Genomic DNA, 24,154 nt, shown 5'->3' with positions numbered 1-24,154 from the left:
TAATATATTAGGTTTATTATGCCCATTCACATCTCAGCTCCTTAAAATATCACTATTTGACACGATTTACAACTAAAACATTTTTATAGAATTGTGTGCTTTTTCCTGCAATCTTACTTTGAAGCAATCTCAGCTATGTGTTTGTATGTCCTTTTCTTTGTATTGAGATTTAGATAGTCTTCCTTGTGTAAATAAAAAGTGATCCAGACAACTCTTTTGTAATACGTGCAAGTCCCAGTTGAAGTCACAGGAGACATTAAGTTTTTGCTGAAAAAAATGTTAAAAATATCTAAGCATGACACTTTCTTGTTTAAACTTCATAGCATTAAAATATTTTCTGTAATATTAAGAGGAACTCACTTTTGTTCTGATTGCTTTCTAGCTACTGTCACAGATTGAGACACTACTTCATAGCATTAAAATATTTTCTGTAATATTAAGAGGAACTCACTTTTGTTCTGATTGCTTTCTAGCTACTGTCACAGATTGAGACACTTAAATCATCAGCGAGAGAAGACCTGAATAAAAATAACACCTTTTACAAGAGGAAGATAGAAGAATTGGAGCAGAGGCTTCAGCAGCAGAATGATCTGGTTATTACTCAGAAGAAGCAGGTCTGTTTTGTGAAGCACTCTATTTTTCAGAGAGCTCAGGATACAGAGAAACATTTTACTATCGTTTGGTCTTTGATGTGTCTCTGGTTGCATATTTAATATTCACAGTTTGTAATAGTTCTGCTGTAGTGTTTTGGAAATTATGTTGATAAATTTTGGAAGTGTATTGTTGATAAATAAGAATAGATCTGGAAAAGGGACACAGGAATGTAAACCAGGAGTTAAAACACGTTTAATAAACCAAATAGAGAAGGCTGAGAGGTGACCTCATCACAGTACAGTTTCCTCAAGGGGGGCAGTGGAGAGGCAGGTGCTGTTCTCTCTGGTGACTGGTGATAGGATATGAGGAAGTGGAATGAAGCTGCGTCCAGGGAAGTTCAGACTGGCCCTTAGGAAAAGGTTCTTCACCAGTAGGGTCATTGGTCACTGTAACAGGCTCCCCAAGGAAGTGATCACAGCACTAAGCCTATCAGAGTTCAAGGAGCATCTGGGTGATGCTATTAGGCATATTGTCTAAGTTTTAGGTAGTCCTGGAAGGAGCAGGGAATTGGACTTGTTCCTTATGGGTCCCATCCAGCCTGAGATAGTCTATGATTTTATGTTTGGAAATGAATTATTTTTTCTTCAAATAAGCTCTTGTTGAAACATAACTATAGATTTTTTGGGGTGATTGATGGGTGAAGATCTGGATGGTCTGGAGTGTAGACTTTGGCATGATTATGTGGCCTTTACAACCTATTCTTCTGTTAGATGGTGCATTCTTTACAGATCAACATCTGATTTTACACCTTTTTCTTGAGTTTAATGTTAAACCTATATGTAAGTGCTTAAGGGATGGAAAAACAAATAAAGCTTTTACATCTCCACCTTAACAAATTTGATACCTGGAGCAACAGAGGACTTAATCCTGGATGAATTTCTTGAAGTAAAGTGACTTTTTAAAAGATAGCAGTATGACCACAAATGTATAATGGGTTGAGAGGGGTCCAGGTTCAGTGTTTGTGAAGTAAAGCTGTGAAAGCCTACATTTTAATTCCTGGAAACTGGATGGGCTTGAGAATTAGCTAATGCTTTTGTAGAATCCAAACTGAATGTGCAATGAATTGAGGCACTACTGGCTATAACCAAATTGATAAAGAGAAGAGGACCGGGGTCCAGTATCTTGTGCCAGCTCTAGCTGATATTGACTATGTGTGTGTATGGTTTGGGTTTTGCTTCTGTTTGGGGAATTGGAGTGCAGATTATTGTTTTAATGATGCAGGATTCACAAGTTTACTGAATTCCGTAGATGGAATTACAGCCAGCATGTTTCCCCTGTGCTCTCAGTTCAGTGCTTGTCTTGGGGTGTCAAATAGACAAAACTGTAGAGCAGAAAGGAGAACTGTTCATGCATTTAAAATCAATGTGTAATTAAACACTCCATTCATTAAGCACAAGTGAAATACATGTTGGGCAGTAGAAGAGAGTTCCACGGAAGTAGTATTTCTCTCCCCGAATCATAACCAATAATTTCTGTTATGGAATAGTACTCAAACTAGGTATTTTATCCTACATGTTCATTCTAGGTGTTGATCCTTGACATTTATAGCTATTTGTGTATCTGTGTTTTCTCTTTTAGATAAAAGAATTGTCCACAAGGTCAGGTCCAAGCATTAAAACATACGATGGTAAGTACATACTGTAAGAAAAAACAAAGTTTGTTTCTGATTTTTGCAACTTGGCTGAAACAAATGTCACAATTCATTAAAAAATAGAGACATCAACACTGTTTTACAGGGTACCTACCTGTTTCCATGCCATGACTTACAAAGATCATGTTTTCTAGCTATAAGGGCTTCTGATGTACAAAGTTGATCGCTTGAGTAGTGAAGAAATGTAAAGTAGGGCAACTTTATTTTTATTGTGTAAAAACTTTCGACTTTGCATTATGAAGTGTAATTTTAATTGTGTTTTTTTTCCATGCTTGACTGTCCTTAGGTTGCAGAACTCAGAAAAGGGAAAATACTGAAAGACTAGACAAAACTGAATAACTTGTCAGTTAAGACACAGATGTTCCAAGAATGTTAAGAGCTGATATTTTTGTCTGTGCAATGGTTTAACATCTGAAGTCCACTACAAATAGCTAAACCTGATAATAGTGTTTTAGGATGTTGTCCTGCACCACAAACAGCTGTATAGTTGCTGCTGCAGTTGCAGTGACTTAAGTAAGTTTATTGCAATAGATAATGGCAGCTGAATTAATTCTAATCCCAGTTTGGAAACCGTCTTGCTGTATTAGCAAGGCATTGACTTGAACTGAGTCACACAGCAGGGAGTAGTTTTAGTTTGAGGAGAGCATAGTAATGGTATGGCCGTGTGGCTTTTCCTCTGGACCTGGTTGTATTCAGCCACGCTGAAGAACAGATGAGTATAAATCCATGGCACACAAGTGAATTTGCTCCTAGGCCCAAAGCTGATCTGAAGAATGTAGGATTGAAGTGATCATTCACTACAAGGCTACACTCTGTACATGATATAGGTAGAGTTTGCATTTACTGATGTGAAGTGTGGATTCCACAGATCCTCTCTGGGAAATACAAGCCTCAGTCAGGCTTGTCTTGACTAAGTAGGTTTGGGCCAAGGCTTCTTCCCTGTGATGCAAAGACAGCATATGGATGTGACCAAAGAGATGATCACGTTCTAGTTCAGTGATGATTTAGTTACTAGTTTCTTTTCCTGATTCTAGAAGTGTTAAAAATGTTAAGCATATATAGAGATGTACTTAAATGTTGTGAAGGACTGGTTTTTACTTGTAAATTATTTAGGTTTTTTTTTTCCCCATTAAAGCCAAAAATTATCTAATTTATAAATATGATTGAATATTGCTACATTTAAGAATCTATATTTGTCTGTTACTGTTTCCAATAATAGAAACCCATTATTTTTTACTATTATACTATTTTAGTGAACACTACTGTAGAGCGTCTTGAAGAACCTAAACCAAGTCTACCAGTTAACATGCATGGTAAGTTTTTTTGATAGGTCCAGATCCAGTACTTTCAAATCTAACACTCTCTTCTCAGGTGTGTTGCTTGTCAAATCATAGCTCTAACGGTAGTTATATTGAAAGAAAATAATTTGAATTGCTTTGCAGTATGTCCGTGTTGAGAATTCCTATGAAGTAATTAAAAGGATGCACTATTGAAAAGAATAAATGAAAAACAAATGAAAATAATTTGAGAATATTTCCTAGCATGCATGTAATATTGAAGCATATTAAGGTATATGAAACTTACTGCCAAAAAATATATGTTTTCTTATGGAAAATATGCTTATCTGATATATACATATACTGGATAGGTATATGCATCTACTGGAATTTGCATAGGGAAATGTGGAGACGTTTGTTTAGAAGTCTTGAAATACTGTGTTTTCCATGTAATTTCAAATGGCAAGGAGTAAAAATACAGAAGAAATAACCAAAACAGACAGTTATCCTGTCCAAGTTCTTCCAGAGTATATCTGTGCTTACATGTAGGTCATTATTTATGTATTTTGTCATGCTTGTTATACTTGTGACACTGTAGTATCATTTAGAAGGGGGAGAAGGGATTTACTTTTACATTGTTTTGTACTTTGTGAAAATAGTTTTCTTTTTTTAATCAGCATGCAAAGAAATGGAGAGTATTGTTAGTATACCAATATTCTGCAATCAGTTAATTCTTTATTTTCATTTTAAGTAGAAAAGTAATGAAGAATCTTGGGCAAATAAAATGTTTAAAAACAGTTCATTAATTTGAATTATAATTAAATAACAGGTTTTTCTTATTATTTTTCTTAGTTTTAAAACCAATGTCAAAGGGAGACTAAATGAAATTTGTCTATGAAAAATGTAGAGAATTTTTCGTTTTCGACAAAAACAAAAAGTTCTGAAAAGGCATATGGGGAGAAGGGGCAGTATACATCAAGCTTTCAATAACTTGATGAGGAATGAAAAACTGATGTAGTGGTGATTTCAAAATACTTGTTGTGACAAGAATTACTAAGCAAAGGAAAATAGATTATATTATTGCTAATAATTATAATGGTAACATTATTTGAATAATACAGAGATTCCTTTTTAAGCTATGCAAGGTTAGTAGTTCATTGCTTGAAGCTTTTTAAGTTAAACTATATGGATGAAATGTTGTGTGGAGAAAAGTAATGATATATTAAGTATAGAGAATTAGTAAAAGCATTTTAAACAATCTAATTCTTTGTCATTCAAACCAGCCTCATTGCACCAACATAGTAGTGCTGATTCTCTTTAAGAGATCTCACAGCAAGTAGCTTAGTTATTGCCCTGAACTTAAGAAACAAGTTTTATGAAGATGGTTACTGCTGAGAACTTACCCACCAAGCTTATCGAGCATTACTTTCTTAGTGCATTTACTTTCATTTGTACTGAGGATGAAAACAGTCCTGTGAACATTAATATTTTCTGTACTCTGACAATTTAAATCAGCTTATTCAAATCTTTCATGATTTCTTGCTGCTCCAAATATGAAGTTTGTGACATCTTGTGAAACTTCTCAAGACAGAAAATGCTGTTCCTGCCATTGATATGCAAAAGATTCAATATCAGTTTATTATGAAACCTCAAAGAAGGTGTTCCTTTCAGATTCCTTTGCTGATTATTATTTTATTTATCTCTGCAGGTTTCTCTCTCTGTCCCTTTTCTCCCCTTCTGGATTTTCCTTAAACTTGCCTTACCTAATTTCTGGATGTAAAGGTTAGCAGAAGTTATAGTGTCTTTCCCAAAATTTTCAGGGCACCTCAAGGAGTTGAGATTGACTTACATACTGAATTAAGATTGCTGCATTTCATGCTCTCATGAAAATGAAACCATTTCCTGGCAACTTCTATAGATAAATTTCTTTAGCACAGGTCATCTTGGAAATCACAAGAGCTGTACTTTTCCTACCAAACAATTGCCTTCATATGGAATATCTTCCCTCTTTTTTTTTCTGTTTGAAAGAAAATAAATTCTGGAAAAGGCTCTGTGATGAACTTCAGTACACTTATCAAAGCTGCTCCAAAGCTTTTTGCATGCTAATATTTGTTCTGCACATCTTCAATCTGTGGTATGAAAAGATACCCAGATGAGATATCTTAGGTGTAAAGTAGTAGAATAGCTGTGCTAGCCTGGTGTTTTTGTGTTAACGTTCCTGATTTCTTGTGAGAGCTAGTAGAGTGCCTTGAATGCCATCCTGGCAGACCATTCTTCTGTCCATTTCTGAGCTAGTTGTAGGTTTTGTGCAAATGTAACTTAGGTCTTATTTTCAAAGATTACTTCGGTCTCACAAAAAGTCAACAGATTAATAATGATTAATTTTTTAAAATAATATTTTTAAATTAGGCTTTGGCTCCTATATTACTCTTGAAATGTTGGTACTTGTTCAACATTTAATCTTTGTTAGGTCAATATTAGGTGGAATTGAAGACAGTAGTTAAAAAAGCAAAGCTACTAATGAGATTGTCCACTAAAACCTATGTCTTAGTCTTCAAACATGGTGTGGACCAAGGCCTAGCTATCACCAGGGACATAGCTGAAGCATCTGAGGAAAATTTAGTCAAAGTACTTACTCTTCCTAGACAGTAAACAGAGAAAAGGAGCACCTTCAGAGTTTGGTTCAGCTGAACTAGTATCTGAATTGCTCTTTGAAGTTGCCTGTGTCTCTTCGATGTCTGTAGAAGGAGTCTGAGATGACTAGGCTTCTAACTTAGAGGCCTCAGGTAAGTGTAAGAAATTTATTGTATTTCAGAATATTGATTTAAAATTAATATTTATGCTGCTTTTATGCAGTATATGGTTTCCCATTGATTAGTTAGGAGAAAAATACATGAAGTGCACTAATTAAAAATGACGGTCCAAATTACAGGTCTCACAGATTAAGTCTGGCGGCTCTTTGGATGTGAGATTTGAGTATAAATTAAAGGAGTATACAGTGAGTATAGCCACGGCTTACATTCCTTACATCTTTAAAAAGAGAAGTAATTTGTAACAAATTTTACATTATATCCAGGGATTTCATATTGCAAGTGCAAAGTGCTTACTGTAGATGACACTACACCATAGATAATTGTAATACTGCTGTTGAGACTAAAAGTTCTTCAGCATTTCATTTGTCAGCATAAATAGACGGGATTTCTCCTTTAAGTGTTGGCCAGAAGACTGCTTTTCCAATAGTAGTGCCAGAATATTGTTTTTTTTTTAAACAAATAGACAAGAACAGACACATAATGTATGATATGCATGAAATATACACAACCTGAATTCTTCATTATTGTTAAATATATTTTCCTATTCCACATGCATAGAAATCATCTTCAAATATTCTTTAAAACAGCTATTTAATTATTTTTCAAGGTACGTTGGGCACACAATTTTTCAGTAGTGCAGTTAGCCACTGAAGAAATTAAGGCATCCTATTGTTTTGATACATCTCATCTATGTCTCCACACATATGCTGGCAGAATAGATAGTCTGGGAGATGTGGGATGACAGACACATCATTGTGGAGTTCATCTTAAGGCTGCTGGCCTTAAGGCCAGTGTGGCTTCAGGCCAGTGAGATGAGTGTGGCCAGCCGGCACTAAGAATGGTGTTGGAAGCTGGCTTTGAGTTAGGTTCAAGCCAGAGGCTGACAGGAATTGTTCTTCTGAGGATAAAGGTAGGGTTTGATTTGGGACTGAGTCTGGCTGATGACATACAGAGAGGATGTGTTTAGAGTTTGCCACTGAGCCAGGTATAGGGTTTAGCAGTAATGGTCTTTGGTTAGGGTCAGGTGTGGGACTGTTGAGGAGGACCAGATGAATTAGGTTTGCAGTTAAGGTGGTCGATCCCAGCAGAATAAGTTTATTTATGTCAGGATCTGCAAAGGAGTTTTATCACTTAGAGATATCTGGTTGTTGCTGAACCAAGTTTTTGCCACTGAGCTTGGGTTAGGGTTAGCATTAGTCTTAGACAGACATGGTCAAGTTAAGAAGGATCAATTAAGCCAGATAGCAGTGGCAGAGCCTGACAGAATAGGTTTTAAGTATAAAGTTGAAATTTATTTTATAGCCAAGAAAGGGCTGGAGATGAGAGACAGGATTCAAATTGTGTCAGTGAACAAAGTATAAATAAGGTTGCATTTGAACTACAAGACTGATGTAATCCCCAGTTCTACCAGTAGCTCTGTAGTCCAAACCAGGTAACATGCCTCCTGCCTGGCTTCAGCCTCCTGGGATCCACTTCCAGTAAGGCAAGGACAGTTTGAGTGTTCAGCTGGAGTGAGGAATTGAGAAGGGACTAGGAGAAAGTAATTTATTTCTAGGTGTGAGTCCAAAAGGAAGTTAAGCAGTCTAGGTTCAACACAGGCTTGGATGAAAGCCAGGAGTTAGATCCTGGCCAGTGAGGTCTGACATTGAGGTTGTTGATGTAGAGTAAATGGTAGGGTCAGGTGAACTAGGTTTAGGGCTGATAATTGATAGGAAGGCAACAGGCTCTGCTTAAATCAGAAGCTGTAGTGATTACTTGGTTAGGGCTAACATTGGATTGGGGCTTGGTGAGATGTTGGGCAAAAAAGTCAGATGAACTAGAGGAGGTTACAATAATTCAGAGTATTTGGGACTGTAGTCTGCATCAGCAGTGTTTCAGTTTGAAGTTTGCAAAAACAGCTTTGTACAGATTTGAAGTCTAGTTGGGTAGTCAGACTTGTGATTCCTAAAAATAAGCTTGGTAATATTTGGATGCTGCTGATTTCAAGGATGTGCACTAAGAGCTGACAGGTCTGATCAGATGGCTAGAAGAAGCACATCTCTAGTAAAATAAGGAGAGGGCTCCTTAGGGTGGTCATCTCCACACCTGTCTATAAACCAGAGTAACGGTGAACCAAGATGCTTTTTCTCACATTTGATTCCAACATGATGTTTAATAAATATCTTAGTAAACAGAAAGAAAAGGCCTGCTTATGTCAGGGAAGTTGATGTTTTCAGACATTGCACTCCCTCGTGTCTTAGCCTTTGATCTCCTCTGTTATCATGCAATGAACAACAATACACGTAACAGTAATGTATTTTGGGTTTGTTCTTGTAACTGTTCTTTTACTGATTTTTAATTTCTTTTTTTTCTGATACACTGAGAAAGAAAAGTGTGTACCTTTATGCCAGATCAGCAGACTCTTTTCAGGTCTGAGTTCCGGGCACTGGGCTTTTCCTGGTACATTAAGTTACTTGGCAAGGCCTCGTGTGGAGATGAGTCAGCCCCTTTAAGCAGATTTCATTTGAGTAAAGTAAAGGTAAAACAATTACAGATTAAATCTGATTACACAGCAACTGTCTTACTGACTGGTAGGTCCAGCCAAGAAACTCAGAGGCCTTGGTGCCCATGCAGCTAAATTAAATCCCCCCAGAACATTTCATCTGTACTTCAAGCTTTGTCCTCCAAAACAGATGCACTTAAAGCTCTTGGGAATGATCCAAAACTATGTCTGAATGTTGTTTTGGAGAACCTTAGTTGGTGCAGGGCAGCAGTGCCAGGAGCAGTAGTGTGGAAGATCATGTTCCAGTGCCCAGGAATGTTCTGGTCACTGGTAGATTTTACAGCCTTAGAGGCTGAAAGACCCCCAAAGCCTATTTGTCTCTCTGAGTTTTGCTTTTAAGTGTTTCCCTAAGATGTATTGGTATTTGCATCTTGTTAACATCTTGTGATGATATAAGAGGCATTTTCTTAGAACTTCTTGTTTAGTTTAAGTTCTGTGGGAGTGAACTTCTGTGGGAGTTTGATAACTGGCTTGGAAAAGCAGGTGAGAGGCTGAATATCACCACAGGTATGGAAAGCGTGGAGAGAGCGGTTACCATACCCAAGAATTTATACCACCAGTTTTAGTCGCCTTTACGTGGCAAACATTGGAGATGTGGCAGTGAGTGTCACTTAGCTCCAAGTGCTCGCCGTTTCATTGTGATTACCCACTGCAGTACATCCATGTTTGTACCTGATTGTACAAGAAGTGCTGAAGAGCGTCTTCACTGCAGCATCACTTCCTCCCTCCCCTTCTACCCATACAGCATAACTACGATTTATAGTGCAAGAGGCTTCTTGTGAAAGATGGGGCAAATGCATGTTGGCTCAAAATATTGAATAATAAATTGTTTTCTCCTATAATGTCTGTAGCTGAATGCTGAAAGTACAGTTTGCATATCTGTTTTTATTGTAAACCCTAGAAGACATTCAAGTTCTAGTTTCCATTGATATGAATTAATTTCTAGAAAGTGAATATTAACATTTTAAAAGCCCGAATATTTATTGGTCTACATATAATAATTTTCAAATGTCTTATATCTGAAGTTTATAAAGTTGTAAATAAACTGTAATAAACTTCATTTTTGTAAAGCAAATTTTACCTGACAGCCCATAGAATGATAATTTCAGTGTGTTTAGGAAACTGTTTTCAGCAGAGGACATTTCAAGATTTCTTTAAAGCATGTAATACTACTGAATCTTACTAAATCGGAGTAATTGAAGATTTTTTAAATTGGTTTTATTGCAAATCATCATATATATATTTTAAAATAATCTCTGTGTTGCACGTATGGACTCAGTACTTTATATTTCTCTGGAATAACGAGCTAATATATTTTTCCATATATTTTTGAGGATTTCTATGTCTATTTCACTGATCTTTTTTAAACTTCTAGTATCAAATTACATGCAATATTTTAAAATAAATTAAAAAAAAATCGTTCTTATGAGAAATGAACAACAATATTGATTTATGTAATCCTGGGTGGCCCTGTCACTGTAGATGTCTAAAAATACCCCACCTGACCTCTGGGTGCCATTCCAGACAGGTATGGGGTTTTCTATGGTTTTGTGATATATCAGTCACTGCAATGATGGTGTAAAGCTCTGATACATCTGATGACACAATACACCTGTGTTTGGACAACTACTGTATTAGGGTCTCCTCTGCAAAAATGTACCCCCAAGGCAGCGAAGACTCACGTTGCATTGGGTTTGTGATTGTTAAGCAGGTTGTCAGCAATCAAGAAAGTTTTTGCCTGACTTTCCCACTCCAGACCTTGACCTTCTTCTGTCGTTTTTGTCTGGTGTTCCTGTTCTTCCTTGTTATTAGAGCAGGCACACTTGGTGCATATGCTGGAACCCATAGAGGAGCTTTCAGAAGAGGAAAAAGGTAATGATTGATTCAGCTCAAAATATAGTGGCATGTGTTTCTTGAAATAAAAAATATCATTTGATATCTACAGTATTTTTCATTGTATTTCAATATGTTTGTGTGGTTTGGGTGGGAACATTTTTTGTGTCAGTCTCCTGTTTGCTGTTGGTGCTTGTAAATATTACAGTCCTTATCCAAGTTCAATGTTTTTATGAAAATCTGGCTAACTTCTTTAGAGCAGGCACATTCCATATGTCTAAAGGCACTTGAACTAAGCAGAGCAAAAATGTTTGATGGGGAATAGCCTCTCACTGGGAAATTTTTGGTGATAACACTATTGCCATGTGCTCACTTCCTTTTTAAACTCGGCATAAGAGGATAAAGAGCTCAGGTAAAAGGAAGTTGGTGGTGGAGGTTGAAGCTGCCAGCTTCCATAAATGTACCACAGATACTTTTCCAAGTAATCTAAGTTGCACCTGCTCATAAGCAGCCACAGCTTCAGCCAGGGTTGTGATGAAATTACATAGCCCAGCACTCACAGCTGTTCTTCCTCATCTGAGGAGAACTTGAAGAAGACCACATTTACAATGACAGAACAGAAAGCACTGGTTCATCCTGCATGGTATTCTTTTGAAGGCAGCTAACAGTACTTTAGGTGAAACACCAAATAGCTGAATAACATAAAAACCTATTCTGTGTGCAAAAATCAAAATCAATCTTGAACCTTACAGCCAGTGAGCTTAAATTTTGAAGGAACAATGCTGTTTTGAAAACAAGATTGTTGTTTGAATAGATCTGTGCATAGAGAGGTTTCCCCAGGGAAAATCCAGTGACTCTGAACAACCTGAAATAAAGACTACTTACATTTTTGCCGTTCTTTCTGCTATTTCTCTTGCTTGCCATCTTCTCTCTTGATGGATTGTCTTTGATTCTTCTGCTGTGCCTAAAGGCATGGCCTGCAGTGCAGGAAAGAGAAAGAAAGAATGCAGTCTGAAAAGACAGACCAGGATTTTTTTGGTTTTGATGACAGTCATTTGTAAGGGGGAGTGTGAAAACTCTTGACTCAGAACATTATTTTCTAGGATTATGTAGGAGCTGAGACATAGACCAGACTTAAGGTCCCTTGTCTTCAAAGTTGTTGAATCTAGTATTTAGGTGTTCAAAAACGAATAAGAAAACAGTTCCTTAAGTAATTTCTCTGGCAAAGAAGATTTGGCTTGAGTTAATTAGCAAGAATTAATATTGTCATTAATTAGGATAATGCTGGATAGTCTTGTTACCCATATTAGTATGTAGTAACTAGGAATTTAAAAATTATTTTAAATGTATCTATTTTATTTTAAGGATTAACATCTGAAAGGGACAGGATTTTCAAAAGGCTCCTGGGAGCCTTCCAGTTTAAAATGTCTCATGTATGGCTTTCTGGGAGGATTTTGTACTGCATAATGCGTCTTGTCCTGACTGGGGATAGTCTGATAGCCCTGTGTTTCCTCAAGACCAGTGGTTAGCCTCTTCTGGGACTCAGCTCTCCAGACAAATCACTTTTAATCCCATCTCTATCAGGGACTGCGTTGTCCACACAGTTCCCAACCAGATGAGATTTCAGCCTGATTATGTCCTCTTGGACACAGATCTATTAGTATGGTAGCTGGCCTCTCTTTTCGTAACGTACAGTTCTTTCCAGGGTCCATCAGAAGCCAGTTCCTCAAAACTGCCTAAATATCATTTGTGTATCTTGAGGCTTTTTTGTGTCTTCTTCAGGGTGCTTATCTTTCCCTTAAAAAAAAAAAAAAAAAAGAAAAGTAAATGGAACTGCTTTTTAAGCTGTCATTGTTTAAAAATAGGAAAAGTGGCACATTTTTTCTGAAATAAAACATTTGAAAGTCACAATATGGAATTATTCCTTCATTTATGTCCTTGTCTGTTGGCTGGCAGATCACTCTGCTACCCTGTAAGGTAAAGAGGCTGGAAAGAGACAAACTCCTGTCCAAGATTTACCCTTTATTTCAGGGGAATTGGGAGTGTGGTTTACGGCACGCTTTCGTGGGATGTTTATACCCTTTGCCAGACAGCAGCAGCCATCATGGTTCCACAGATGATTGTTTCATTTATTTAAGTGGCATTCAGTAAAATTTTGTTTTGCCAGAGACACTTTTATAGACAGGTTTCAAATGGGTGTGTTTTGCTTCTTTACTCCCCTGTGTGACCCTATAATACTTTGGCCTAAATTAAATGTCAGTCTTTAATTTAGGTGGAAGAATCTGTCTATATGATTCTTTATTTGTTGCATAAGAGCTCATGTCATTATTGACACTTAAAGCAAGGGGAAGAGAGAGAAACTTTGTCTGCTTTTAAGTATGTATGATGTCAGAGACTTGCGTGGAAGAAAACACGACACTGAACTTGGTCCTCGATTATTATCCATCATGTATTTTCTGTGAAAAGGTCTGCCCCAGACTAAGGTTTTGTCTTTACCAAGAGTTTTAAAAGTGTTACAACCTTAAAAATACTTGATTTCAGTAGGTGATTTTTATCAGAGAACATAATGTGGCTCGAAGCTTTTCTTGAGAGAAAGTTTGTTGTATTCCTGTTCTTATTCCTGCTAGCTTTTATTTGAAATACCACTTTTAGAGAACTTAATTACTGGATGACAGTCTTTATCAGAAGTTTTCAAGTACAGTGCTAAAAGTAAAGATCTTTGTTGCTAAATATTCAGGTATATATCTTTACAATGATTCTGTAAGAAGAACAATAAAAGATACTGGTAATGGTGAGAACAAGGTGCTGAGGTATAGATGGTGAGTGAGCTGACTTTTGGAAGCTAGCCCAAGATATTAAAAATAATACAACTCCATGAAGATAAAAAGTGCACATATGGTGTTTCTAAAGAGTGCATGCTTCAGTGCAATTTTTAATTGTGTCATGTACTGTGGATTTTTCAAACGTCTCTTAAATGTCTCTTCCATTCTTGTTTCAGAAACTGAGAAAAGTGATTGTAAACCAAGAAGAAGTAACTACTATTTGATAAATGCTCTGAAGACTGATCCTTCTTTAACTAAAGAATTACGAGTTGTTTTGGAGCAAGCCCTGGAGGAGAAGCTGGAATCCTTGGGAATTAAAGCAGTAAGATCATTTTGAATTATTTAAAAGAAGGGTAATCTTTGTCCCACTTTTTTTTCCTATTCTCTTTGACTCTTGTATCACAGTCCTCAGCCTATAAAATCCAAAGCTAAATTTCCATGTTTTACATAAGTGTAATTCCTTAACCACTAACCTGAGAGGATGGCCATCAAATTACAACTGCGGAGGATATGGCTGCACTTGTGAGCAGCGTTAACAGCTTCTGTGATTTCTCTACAAGCTTTGTCATATCTGAAGTGTAACAGAGCGTATATGGTTGTAGAATATAAATCCCAGAAATAATAGCCCCTGTGTTTACAGTACGGTTTGTTTCCTTAGGGTGTTCGCGGCATACCAAATGATCGCTTAAATAAAGTGTTGCGTGCTATTGAATATGCTAGAGAATGCAAAGAGAAGCAACAGCCTGCCATGCACCGAATTCGAGAGCATCTCGAGCGTCAAGTTAGCTTTAGGGTTGAAGAGAAATCATCATCTTCTAATAGACCTGTTTCGTGTCTTCAGTCTCCTTGGGAAGGTTACAATGTTTTTTGGGTTTTATTCATTATCTTACATTTTAGAACTGCTATTTAAGCTTTTATTTAGCAACATTTGTGTATAGCTGTTTTCCTGGTTTTTTCATATAAATATTCTATATAGTTATGACCAACTAAACTGTTTTCTTTAAAGGGTTCTTGACATTGTGTTTAACTGCAAATACCTTAGCTCCTGTGTTGGCAGGATAGATGGTGGTGTGTTAAGAGTGTAGCAATTTGGCAGAAAATAAGCCCCCTTGATTTCCAGCTGGTCCTCAGAGATCAGAAGGACTGGGTATGTCTGGGCTTAATTTCTGATTATAGCCAATTCAGCACTTTAGGTCTGGCCGCGTTCCCAGATGCACCAATAGTGTGGTGTACTGTAAGTCACACACTGTAAGTCTAGTCTCATTTTGCAATCACAGATTCCCCAGCTGTGACACCTTAGCATCAATCCCTCTGCCACCTGGCTGATTGCAGCACTAAGGGTCGTCCAGCTCGGCACACCATCATGTCCACGGTAATCCCTTAGCCACATATCTCATGGCATATCTCATGCAAGTCCCTTCATCACATATCTCATGGCTGTAGGGCTCATTCCTACATTATCCACCGGTTGACTACACTCACGCCTTCAATTTGGTGCCCCTGTCACACCTGTATATAATTGATTTTTGGGGTGTCTCTGTAGGGCAATTGCTTGTACCTCTCCCCCCACACCTTTCATTACACCACACCCAGACCTTAGGTGTTTCAGATGGATATTAGCCAGATTTTTACATACATGAATATTGTTAAAGCAAAACATATTAGAGTCAGTATTAATAACAAAAGGATGAAGTAGCCTATTGAAAATTCCTGTAGCGGTGCATGACCATCTGAAAAGGGGGTCTCCCCACTGGTGCTATTAATCTTCACACATTCCAAGACACTATGTATTTCTTCTGCATTATGATGGGTAGAGATCAGTCTTTCAGCTGTTTTCTCAGGTTCATGTTAACAGTCATTGTAAATCATGTCGTAACGATCTCTTCACTAAGGTAATGTTCGTTCCAATAGGTACAGGCAACAAATCTTAAATTAGTGTGTAGTTTGGTTGTAACAGTTGGTAAGACATTACAGGAGCTGAATAATTAAAGTCAAATCCTGTAATTCTAACAGAATTGCAAAGACAAATATTTGAACAATTACATGCATCTACAGTAATGTTATCTACAAATACACAATCACAAAGCATTCTTATACATATCCTCTTCCAGTATATACAACTATTGTCTTGGAAATATCATTGGTATGTATCTCAAAATGACATTCTGCTCTGTGTCAAGACAATGTCTTGGGCTTTGATGGTGTTGCTTTCACAAGTAAGTCCTTGTTATTTCCATACAACTCACGCATCGACATCAGTGGTTTGCCATTTATTTCTGATCTCTCAGGCCCCTACTCTATGTTCCGATGCATAGACTACAGTGCTGTTGTGATTTAATCCTAATACAATGATTTCATATATAGTATATACTGAAGCATCATCTAGTAATAATAGTAAGTAATGGCCAGTCTTCGCGAGCGAAGATTTGGGAAAGGTCATTAACCCTTCCAGCCTGCGCAGTGGATTTTTAGGTGAGACACAGCGTGCGCTGAACTGCGCCCACCCTTTAGTCCTGAGGTTCATCTGCCGGGGCCGAGCAAAGCTTGGACAGTGGCAGTGAGGTCCCCAGGATGTAGGTTTGTTTAGAGTGACCTTCTCTTAGGTGGATTGCCTTCCACGGCTGACGAGCTCCACCTGCCCAGCATCATCTATTGTTAAGACAAAAGCTGTGGCTGTCTTCTTAACGAGATCATAAGTAAAATTGATTAGATGCCACTAGAATTGAAATTCCCTTTCAAATTCAGTGACTTTATTTCAGGTTACCTTTCTCATTTCAGTGGGCAAAGTGCCCTCATCTCCTTCCCTTATATTTGCTGCCACAATAAATTTCACAAGTTAGAAGCATGTGTGGTGCAGAATATACTATAGTTACCATATTGATTAGCATAGATAAAAGAAGTGAGGGTCTCCACCCTGCAGGTCAAGCTTGCTGATGTGTGAACCAGATTTGGTTCATGATGGTAATAATTGCTCCTACAAGAAGGATAAGCAGTCCTTAGATGTGATGTTCAGTGAAGGTGTGCTGACATCATTCCTGGTATCATTCCTGGAAAGGGAAAACAATACAAGTCTCATCGTGGTTTGTCCGGACGTGTTACCCATTAGTGACTCGACTTATTTAACTGCTTGAACTAATAAGTCCATTTTCAAACTCAGAATATCTCTCTTCTGTCTCTTTAAATGTAGTCAAGCTGAATCTCTTCGGTTCATCAGGGCCAGTTTGAAACAGGTTGCAGTAAGTACCGTGTTCTCAACAGAACCCTATTCTGCTATAGTAGGGTCACTGGGGTGTGTAGGACTGAGCTGTTGGAACAGCCTCGTGTGTTGCTCAGTCCACTCCCAATTTGCTCCCTTTTTGAGCAAATTGTATAAGGGATGGGCAATAATAGAAAAAACAGGGATATGTTTGCACCAATATCCTAAAGTTCCCATTAACTACTGTAATTCTTTCACACTAGACAGATTCTGCCCATGGTCTATTTTTGTTCCAGAGTGTCAGAAGCAGTTCCTTTAACTCACCAGACTCTGAGGAACTTAACCTCCTTCAGGCCATTGACATTTGGATATAGGAATGTTTAAGCCTAAGGCTATTAACCCATTCCTCACATTTTCTGGTGCATACATAACCTCTGTGGGATCTTCAGCACCTGTTACTGCATCATCTTGTTGCAAAAGCGTAACTATAGGCCCGAGGCTGAGTGCAGGAACAATCTGTTAAGTATAGGTCTGGTCACATTCAAAAGAGCCATTTGAGTTCACGAACAGAACAGTTTATTATATGCAACATATGCAGTTCCTTTGGATGGCCAGTGATATATATACGTTAACTGCAGAGTTGCTGTTTATAGCACTGACAATACACTTGCAGTCACAAACTTAATTTCCTGGGTCAAAACACCTGGTGCACGTGATTCTTACCAAGAGGCATCTGATCTCCGAGGACCAGCTGGAAAGCAAGGGGGTTTATTTTCTGCCAAATTGCTGCACTCTTTAACTCAGCACATGGTAGCTCAGGACTGCTTTGAAGAAAAGAATTACTTTTTTTCTTTTTATTTTTGTAAAACTAGTCTGCAGCAGACATCTTTAATTGTAGAAATTAAATATAAAAGGTACTGGACGTTGTTTCTAAGAATGAGATAGATAATTTTCATTGTAGATAAACAGAAATTCAGTCAATTGGGAACTTCCTCACCTGCCACACCACAAAAAACAGTAAAACGGTCTTCACCAGCTGTCCGCACACCTGGACAAAGAACGGTCATCACTGACTACACGTCTACACCAAAGTAAGAGATACCATTCTAAGAGTACTCAGGTCCTGTTACCTTAGGTAACAGTCCTATAGGTTTGGGGTTTTGTGGCTGGTGTGAACATTTCCCCAGCGACAAGAATTGGGCAAAGAGTTCAGATAACTTCTGTATAAACTTTATGCTTGCTTAGTTGACTGTCAGTCTTGAAATAACTTGTCTTGTTACTTTTAGATCCAGGAAGATTCTTGGAAGTGGAGTTTCCACAAAGACACCTAGCATCACGTATGTTTTGTTCCCTTGTTTTTTTGAAGAAGACTTTTTTGGTGACTGAATATTCACATTTGCCACACAGAAGTTAATATTAAGCTAAAATCATGAACACTTTCTGGGCTGCATATTTCATATTTTGGTTTAAAGTATTACTCCATTTGAGTGTTTTATTATAATCCCTGAAAGGTAGCATGTTTTCCTTTCAGCAGCTGTGGTCTTTGTTGTGATCCAGAGAAAGAGACACTCAGTAAGATCAATAAAAACTTCCTTTGGTTTCTTTCTTAGTTGCTTTTTCGACCCACTTAAAGGCATTTAGAGGCTTTGTTAACCTAATTTTTTCAGTTTATTGATGTTTTCATACTACAACCAAAATTAAACACAATATTCCATATTCCTTTCACATCGGATACATTACTTTGCAATTTCCTGCACTGAAAAATTCCTATATTATTTTCATCTAACTGATGTCAGAACAGACTTTCTGTGGTGCAGGTTCCTTGACCCTGAAATTTGCTTTACCTGCTGATCCGTGAAGGCCTATTTGTGTTTGCCTGGCAAGATTTGTTATATATACTGGTCTCTTGTTTTGTAAAGATGGTTGCATAAATGAAAAGAGTCATGTCTGTATAAGAGATGGTTTTGTGATAACTTCCTGAATTTACTTAGCAGTGTGATTTCTTTTAAATAGGGTGGGGTTTTTTATAGTTAGAATTTAGGGGAGATTCTTGGTTTTTTCGCATTAAAAATAATGCACATGTTATTGGAAAGGAAAATACAAGGAAGGTAAATACATATGTAGTGGTGCAGTCACTGAAACCTAGTAAGTCCTCATGTTGCATGTGTTTTTGCTTAGAACACCACCATTCAGTTCAGAGGAAGAAGCCGATGAAGATGACATTAAACAGTCTTACGTATCACCAAAAACGTTGCAAAAGCAGTCCAAGCCAACAAGCAGCAAAGCCCATGCTTTTCAGAAGGTTTCTGGCAAAAATGATATGGATGGGATGGAGAAAAATGAAACTGAAGAAACTGGAACGCCTTCCAAAACTTTAAAAGGTTTTTCACTACTTTTGTGTATGGATATTGTAACAGCTGTGCATGATTTTGCATTTCATGATAATATTTCTGTATTAGAAAACATAATGAAGGCAGACTATCTAGTCTTGAGTGTATGTATATATAGGTGTACACTTCATGTTTTTGCTAATGCGTTTCTATTAATGTAGGACTTAGAGATGTGTATTATGCTCTCCTATATAAATGCAGAAAAAGAGACAATCCCTGTCTCAGAGTGACTTCTTTTGCTTATTTTTACTTTGTGGAAGATTTCTAGAGGGTGTACAGTAAAGTCCTTTCCTTGTGAATGGAAACCATCTATATAATTTTTTCTGAACTTTAGAAACAGTTATCCAAAAACTGACCAAACAAGTTGGAGAGAGTCTTTCTAACCATGGAAATAAGAACAAACCAGCTGGAGGAATTAATGTTGCACAGGCATTTATTAAGAAAGAAGAAGTGAAAGAACCAAAGGTATCACTTTTAATATTAATTATTATTACATTAAGTAATTGAACTATGTATGTATATGTTACTCTTTTTTTTCATGCTGAAATCATCTTGATGCAGCAAAGAACTTAATTCTCAAAGACAGTTTTGGAATTACAGCTAAGTAGTCTTTTTGAGTACATCCGCACTGGTATATAGGAAAGTGCTAGCAAGGGATCTGTGGCAAGTGACTTCATCCACACTACTTATTTAGCTTATACCATGACTGGTTTGGATTACTACAACTAGCCTAAAGTTTGGGTGCAATTGGTATCACTCTTATCTTCTATTCTAACAGCACAGAGAGACCTTCTTTACTTGCTTTCCTAGTATGTTGTTTTGATGGATGTTACATTTTTTAAAGATCTGTCAACAGTGGCCAACTGTGTTAAGGAATTTGGGCTTCAAGAGCAAAATAAGCCTTAAAATCTATGTTTTAAAGATGATGTAGTTTTCCTTTATAAGCTCTCTTCCCACATCTATCAATCCCCTGAATCTCAAGGTAAGGACTCCGGGAACGAAGTCCCTCCCATTGTGATAGAAAATAGGTTTGAGACCACCAGAGGAGACTGAACTTATATAAATCCATGGGACCTGATGAGATGCTTCCCAGGGTCCTAAGGAAATTGGCTGATGTAGTCACCAGGCCACTCTCTATGATAATTGAAAAGTCATGGCAGTTGGGTGAAGTCCCTGACAGAAAAAAAGGAAAATGTCAGACCCATTTTTAAAAAGAGCAAAAAGGAGGACCCTGGGAACTGTTGACCAGTCAGATTCATTTCTGTGCTCAGAAAGATCACAGAACAGATCCTCCTGGACAGAAAATTACACTGTAATGAAAAAAAAGGTAAGTTTAGATTAGGTATTAGGAAGAAATTCTTTACTGTGAGGGTGATGAAACACTGGAACAAGTTCCCCAGAGAAGCTGTGGATGCCCCATCCCTGGAAATGTTCAAGAGCAGGTTGGATGGGGCTTTGAGCAACCTGGTCTAGTGGAAGGTGTCCCTGCCCATCATTCGACTTGGTGATCTTTGAGGTCCCTTCCAACCCAAATCATTCCATGATTTTATGAAAAATATTTTTGCTGTAATACATTTAAAATACATTGTGCCCCTGATGTATTAACGCAGTGGTGTGTTTTCCTGTATGGACATGATGAGTTCAAAATGAGCTCATGGACCTAGGGCAGGCATTGCTACTTCTTTTCTGGAATCTTTACAGAAGAACACACCATCTTGTATTCTTTGGTAATTATATATGAACGGGGATATATTCATGTCCATATTGATATGTTTAAATGTAATGTATAGTTCAAGTCAATTCTTTAAATCTTAGCTGGGGTTTTCAGAGAGACATAAGCACAAGAAGCCATTGGAATGATGTTCTCTCTGAAAATCCAGAATGCTTTATTAGCTTCGGTACTAATAGCTCAAATGCTTACAGCTGCTAATGGTCATTCTCAAAACCCACAGTACAATAAAACCTTTGTATGGCATCCCATTATCTTATGTTTTATAAAGGTCATGTTTCACAGAAGTTACTTCAGAAACATTGTAGAGAAAATTAATTTTGTGCTTACACGAAGCTGTATTACCTGAGTTCACCTGTACCAGACATCATATGGATTATGGTATTTCTATGGAATAATTCCTTGAGTTAATAAAACTGCTTAGCAGTTTTGATTGGTGCTGTATTTACACTCAATCAAAACTGAATTCTGTTTGAAATTGACATTTTTCTCTGGGTTTTGTACTTTGTGAATGTTTGAGGAAACTTTGTTCAGCTTTTTTCAATATGTGTGACTCTGACTTTCCCATTACCACACCCTCCAAATGCAGATTATTTGAAATAGCACAGTGTTGAATCCTGGTATGTTAATAATACAGCACACTGAACAGATCTGTCAGTTTTTGAAAAACAGTTTGCAATGTTAAAATGGATATATGTTGCAAGATAAAGCATTGCTGCAGTCTCTTCCCTTCTTTCGAGACATACGACACGTTCATATTTGTTGATTTTTCTCTAGCATGTACATACCTTACATTGTTTTCTAATAGCATCTGAACCTTCCTTCTGTGCAATAGAAGCACCTTCTGTATCCTTTCTATAACAGTGGGAGATTCCAGTGAACTAGTTTTAGCTTTGTGAGAAACCATTATTCACTTTCCACAGTTAAACTCTCTAATAATGGCTCAAATCCATTGAACTACATCTGATTGACAGATAGGGAAATGCTGTAGCTCTTCTTTCTAAATCTGAATGAAGATACTTAGTTCTCAGGCATATGAGGTAAGAAGGACCATGGACTCAATGCCTTCAAGTTCATCTGTTTGACTGACTCTCATTTTGTGAACTCATTATGCAAATCCACCACTTAATTAAAATATGCTTGTACATGCTGACAGTGAGTCTTCAGAGGAATGTATATTTTACATTTGAGGATTGTGTGGTTTTTTAATTTTCATTATTTAATTTTCTCTTTAAATAAATTGGTTTCAAATTGAAACAGCCTTTTTTGCAATATTTTTTCCTGGTGTGACTACACAATGCTTATAAAATGCCACCTTGCATGGTAACATGTCATATCTTTATTATCCTATAAGTAATATACATTCTAATGCTTAAAGGACTTTCATCCCATTGGAATAGCTAATATTCCAGAAAAGATAATCCTTTTTCAAGTTACGCATGTAATACCTGAAAACAGAGGTTTCTGCCAGCTATAAAACTGGAAGAACTTTTAATGTTGCAGTTCCTGACTTCAAAAAAAACAAACCAGTTTCAACTTTGGAACTGTAACAGTGAATTAGTATCATTTAGGCAATTGAATCAATGTGGATTTTAAAACTGTTGTGATAGATGTCATAAAGGCCATGTGCCAGTACATTTTTTTGGCATTTTCACCTTGTTGAGTTTACGGAAGATCTCAGGACAAGTTGAACAGACAGAGGAAAAAGGCATGTTTTTTCTTTTTCCTGTTAGTTCACAGAAGCTGATGAAGATGATTGGGATATATCATCGATAGAGGAAGACATTTTATTGATGAAAGATGATAGAGGTCAGAAGGCACTGACAGTTCAGAAAAATGAGTCCAGTGCTGCATCAGTGGTACATGCATGGGGTCTTCCGAAGAAAAGTGTACCAAAGGAGGAAGGTAACATATTCATACTAAGCCTTAAGTGACCGACACACCTAGAGGAGAATTTAAGTACAGTGTATTACACGTTGTAATTCAGTAGATGGTGTTTTGTAAGAAATGAACAAGTAAGAAAAACTGTGTGCTTGGTTTTATGACATCTAAATGTCATATATTTATGATACTTAGTTATATGTAAACCACACACATGAATATACAGAGATGCCAAGAAATTTGAGATTTTAAAGCATATAGTATTATCAGACTTCAACCTTATATTAAAAAGTAATAATCCAGGATTTTTTTGTTCTTCACAAATTTAAGGGAGGAGGGCAACTTTCTTATTTTGTCTTGAGAATAATAATAACAAAATTTCAGGTTTGTTCAAGGTGTCTAAGTGACCTACCAGGCTGAGATTAATATTTGAACTACTGCTATAGTAAAAGCCTGAATCTTACAAAGAACTTATATAGTAGTTTCTAACTCTAACATTTCAATATATGTAAAGCTGTGTCAGTTACATAAAGAGGCTCAGGGTTATTTTTGAAGGGAAAGTAATGTTGACACTACCTGCTTTTACTGTGCATTGTATTCTTTGACCGAAACAGCCTTCATTTTATCAACATTTGTCATTTCCTCACTGGTTGAAATTTGGGACTTCCTGAAGTCCATGGGTGTTTGCTCACATAGCATGTCATTTTATCTCTCAGATAAATACAAAGCAAAAATACCCCAAAAGAGTATTAATAATTATTAATTTTTAAAATTAACAATTGTTAATTTTTTTATCTGTTTGTTTTAACAGGCCTTCATGAAGCTGATAATACAAGCACGTTAAAAAGCAGCTTAGTGACTGTAACAGACTGGAGTGATTCTTCAGATATATAAGTGTTCCATTCCTGATGGGAGGCCCTACTTTTGGGTTCTGCTGGGGTTGAAAATGCAGTTGAAAACATCAAGTGTTTCCTATTAATTTCTCTCATGGGTCATGTAATAACAAGGAATACTGTTTACAGAGCTCTCCCGTCTTTCAGTCTGAATCTGAAAAAGAATACTGAAATATACTGGCCATGTCTATTTGGAAATTGAGAGTAATTCTTCTTTCTCACTGTGGTGGTTCAACCCCAGCCAGCGGCCAAGCTCCAGCAGCCACTCGCTCGCTCTCCCACCAGTGGCACCAGGGAGAGAGCTGGAAGAGTAAAATTGAGAGAACTCATGGGCTGAGATAAAGACAGTTTAACAGGAAAAGCAAAAGCTATGCACACAAGCAAAGCAAAACAAGGAATTAATTCACGTCTTCCCACGGACAGGCACGTGTTCAGCCATCTCTAGGAGGGCAGGGCCCCATCACACATAGTGG

General features: G+C 37.3%; 1 protein-coding gene across 3 annotated transcripts in view; it reads left to right on the top strand.

Annotated features, from left to right (window-relative positions):
- DZIP1 (DAZ interacting zinc finger protein 1) overlaps positions 1 to 23,879 on the top strand; it is a 42,006-nt gene extending 18,127 nt beyond the window's left edge. For 2 of the 3 annotated variants that reach the window (XM_039381993.1, XM_039381994.1), the window contains 12 exons: positions 474 to 614; positions 2,233 to 2,281; positions 3,559 to 3,618; positions 10,750 to 10,809; positions 13,769 to 13,914; positions 14,251 to 14,446; positions 17,750 to 17,879; positions 18,075 to 18,125; positions 18,967 to 19,169; positions 19,513 to 19,643; positions 22,641 to 22,812; positions 23,600 to 23,879. In XM_039381993.1, the coding sequence (XP_039237927.1) occupies positions 474 to 614; positions 2,233 to 2,281; positions 3,559 to 3,618; positions 10,750 to 10,809; positions 13,769 to 13,914; positions 14,251 to 14,446; positions 17,750 to 17,879; positions 18,075 to 18,125; positions 18,967 to 19,169; positions 19,513 to 19,643; positions 22,641 to 22,812; positions 23,600 to 23,682 (1,422 nt within the window). In that variant the 3' untranslated portion in view covers positions 23,683 to 23,879. The remainder of the gene's footprint in view (positions 1 to 473; positions 615 to 2,232; positions 2,282 to 3,558; positions 3,619 to 10,749; positions 10,810 to 13,768; positions 13,915 to 14,250; positions 14,447 to 17,749; positions 17,880 to 18,074; positions 18,126 to 18,966; positions 19,170 to 19,512; positions 19,644 to 22,640; positions 22,813 to 23,599) is intronic. The other variant, XM_039381995.1, reaches the window with a different exon arrangement.
- Positions 23,880 to 24,154: the final 275 nt, after the last annotated feature.

Source organism: Pipra filicauda, unplaced genomic scaffold (assembly GCF_003945595.2).
Source record: "Pipra filicauda isolate LSUMZ 115617 unplaced genomic scaffold, ASM394559v2 scaffold24_size8852520_pilon, whole genome shotgun sequence".
Classification (NCBI taxonomy): domain Eukaryota; kingdom Metazoa; phylum Chordata; class Aves; order Passeriformes; family Pipridae; genus Pipra; species Pipra filicauda.
The sequence above is the reverse complement of the archived record's forward strand: the minus strand, read 5'-3'. Positions and strand labels throughout refer to the sequence as shown.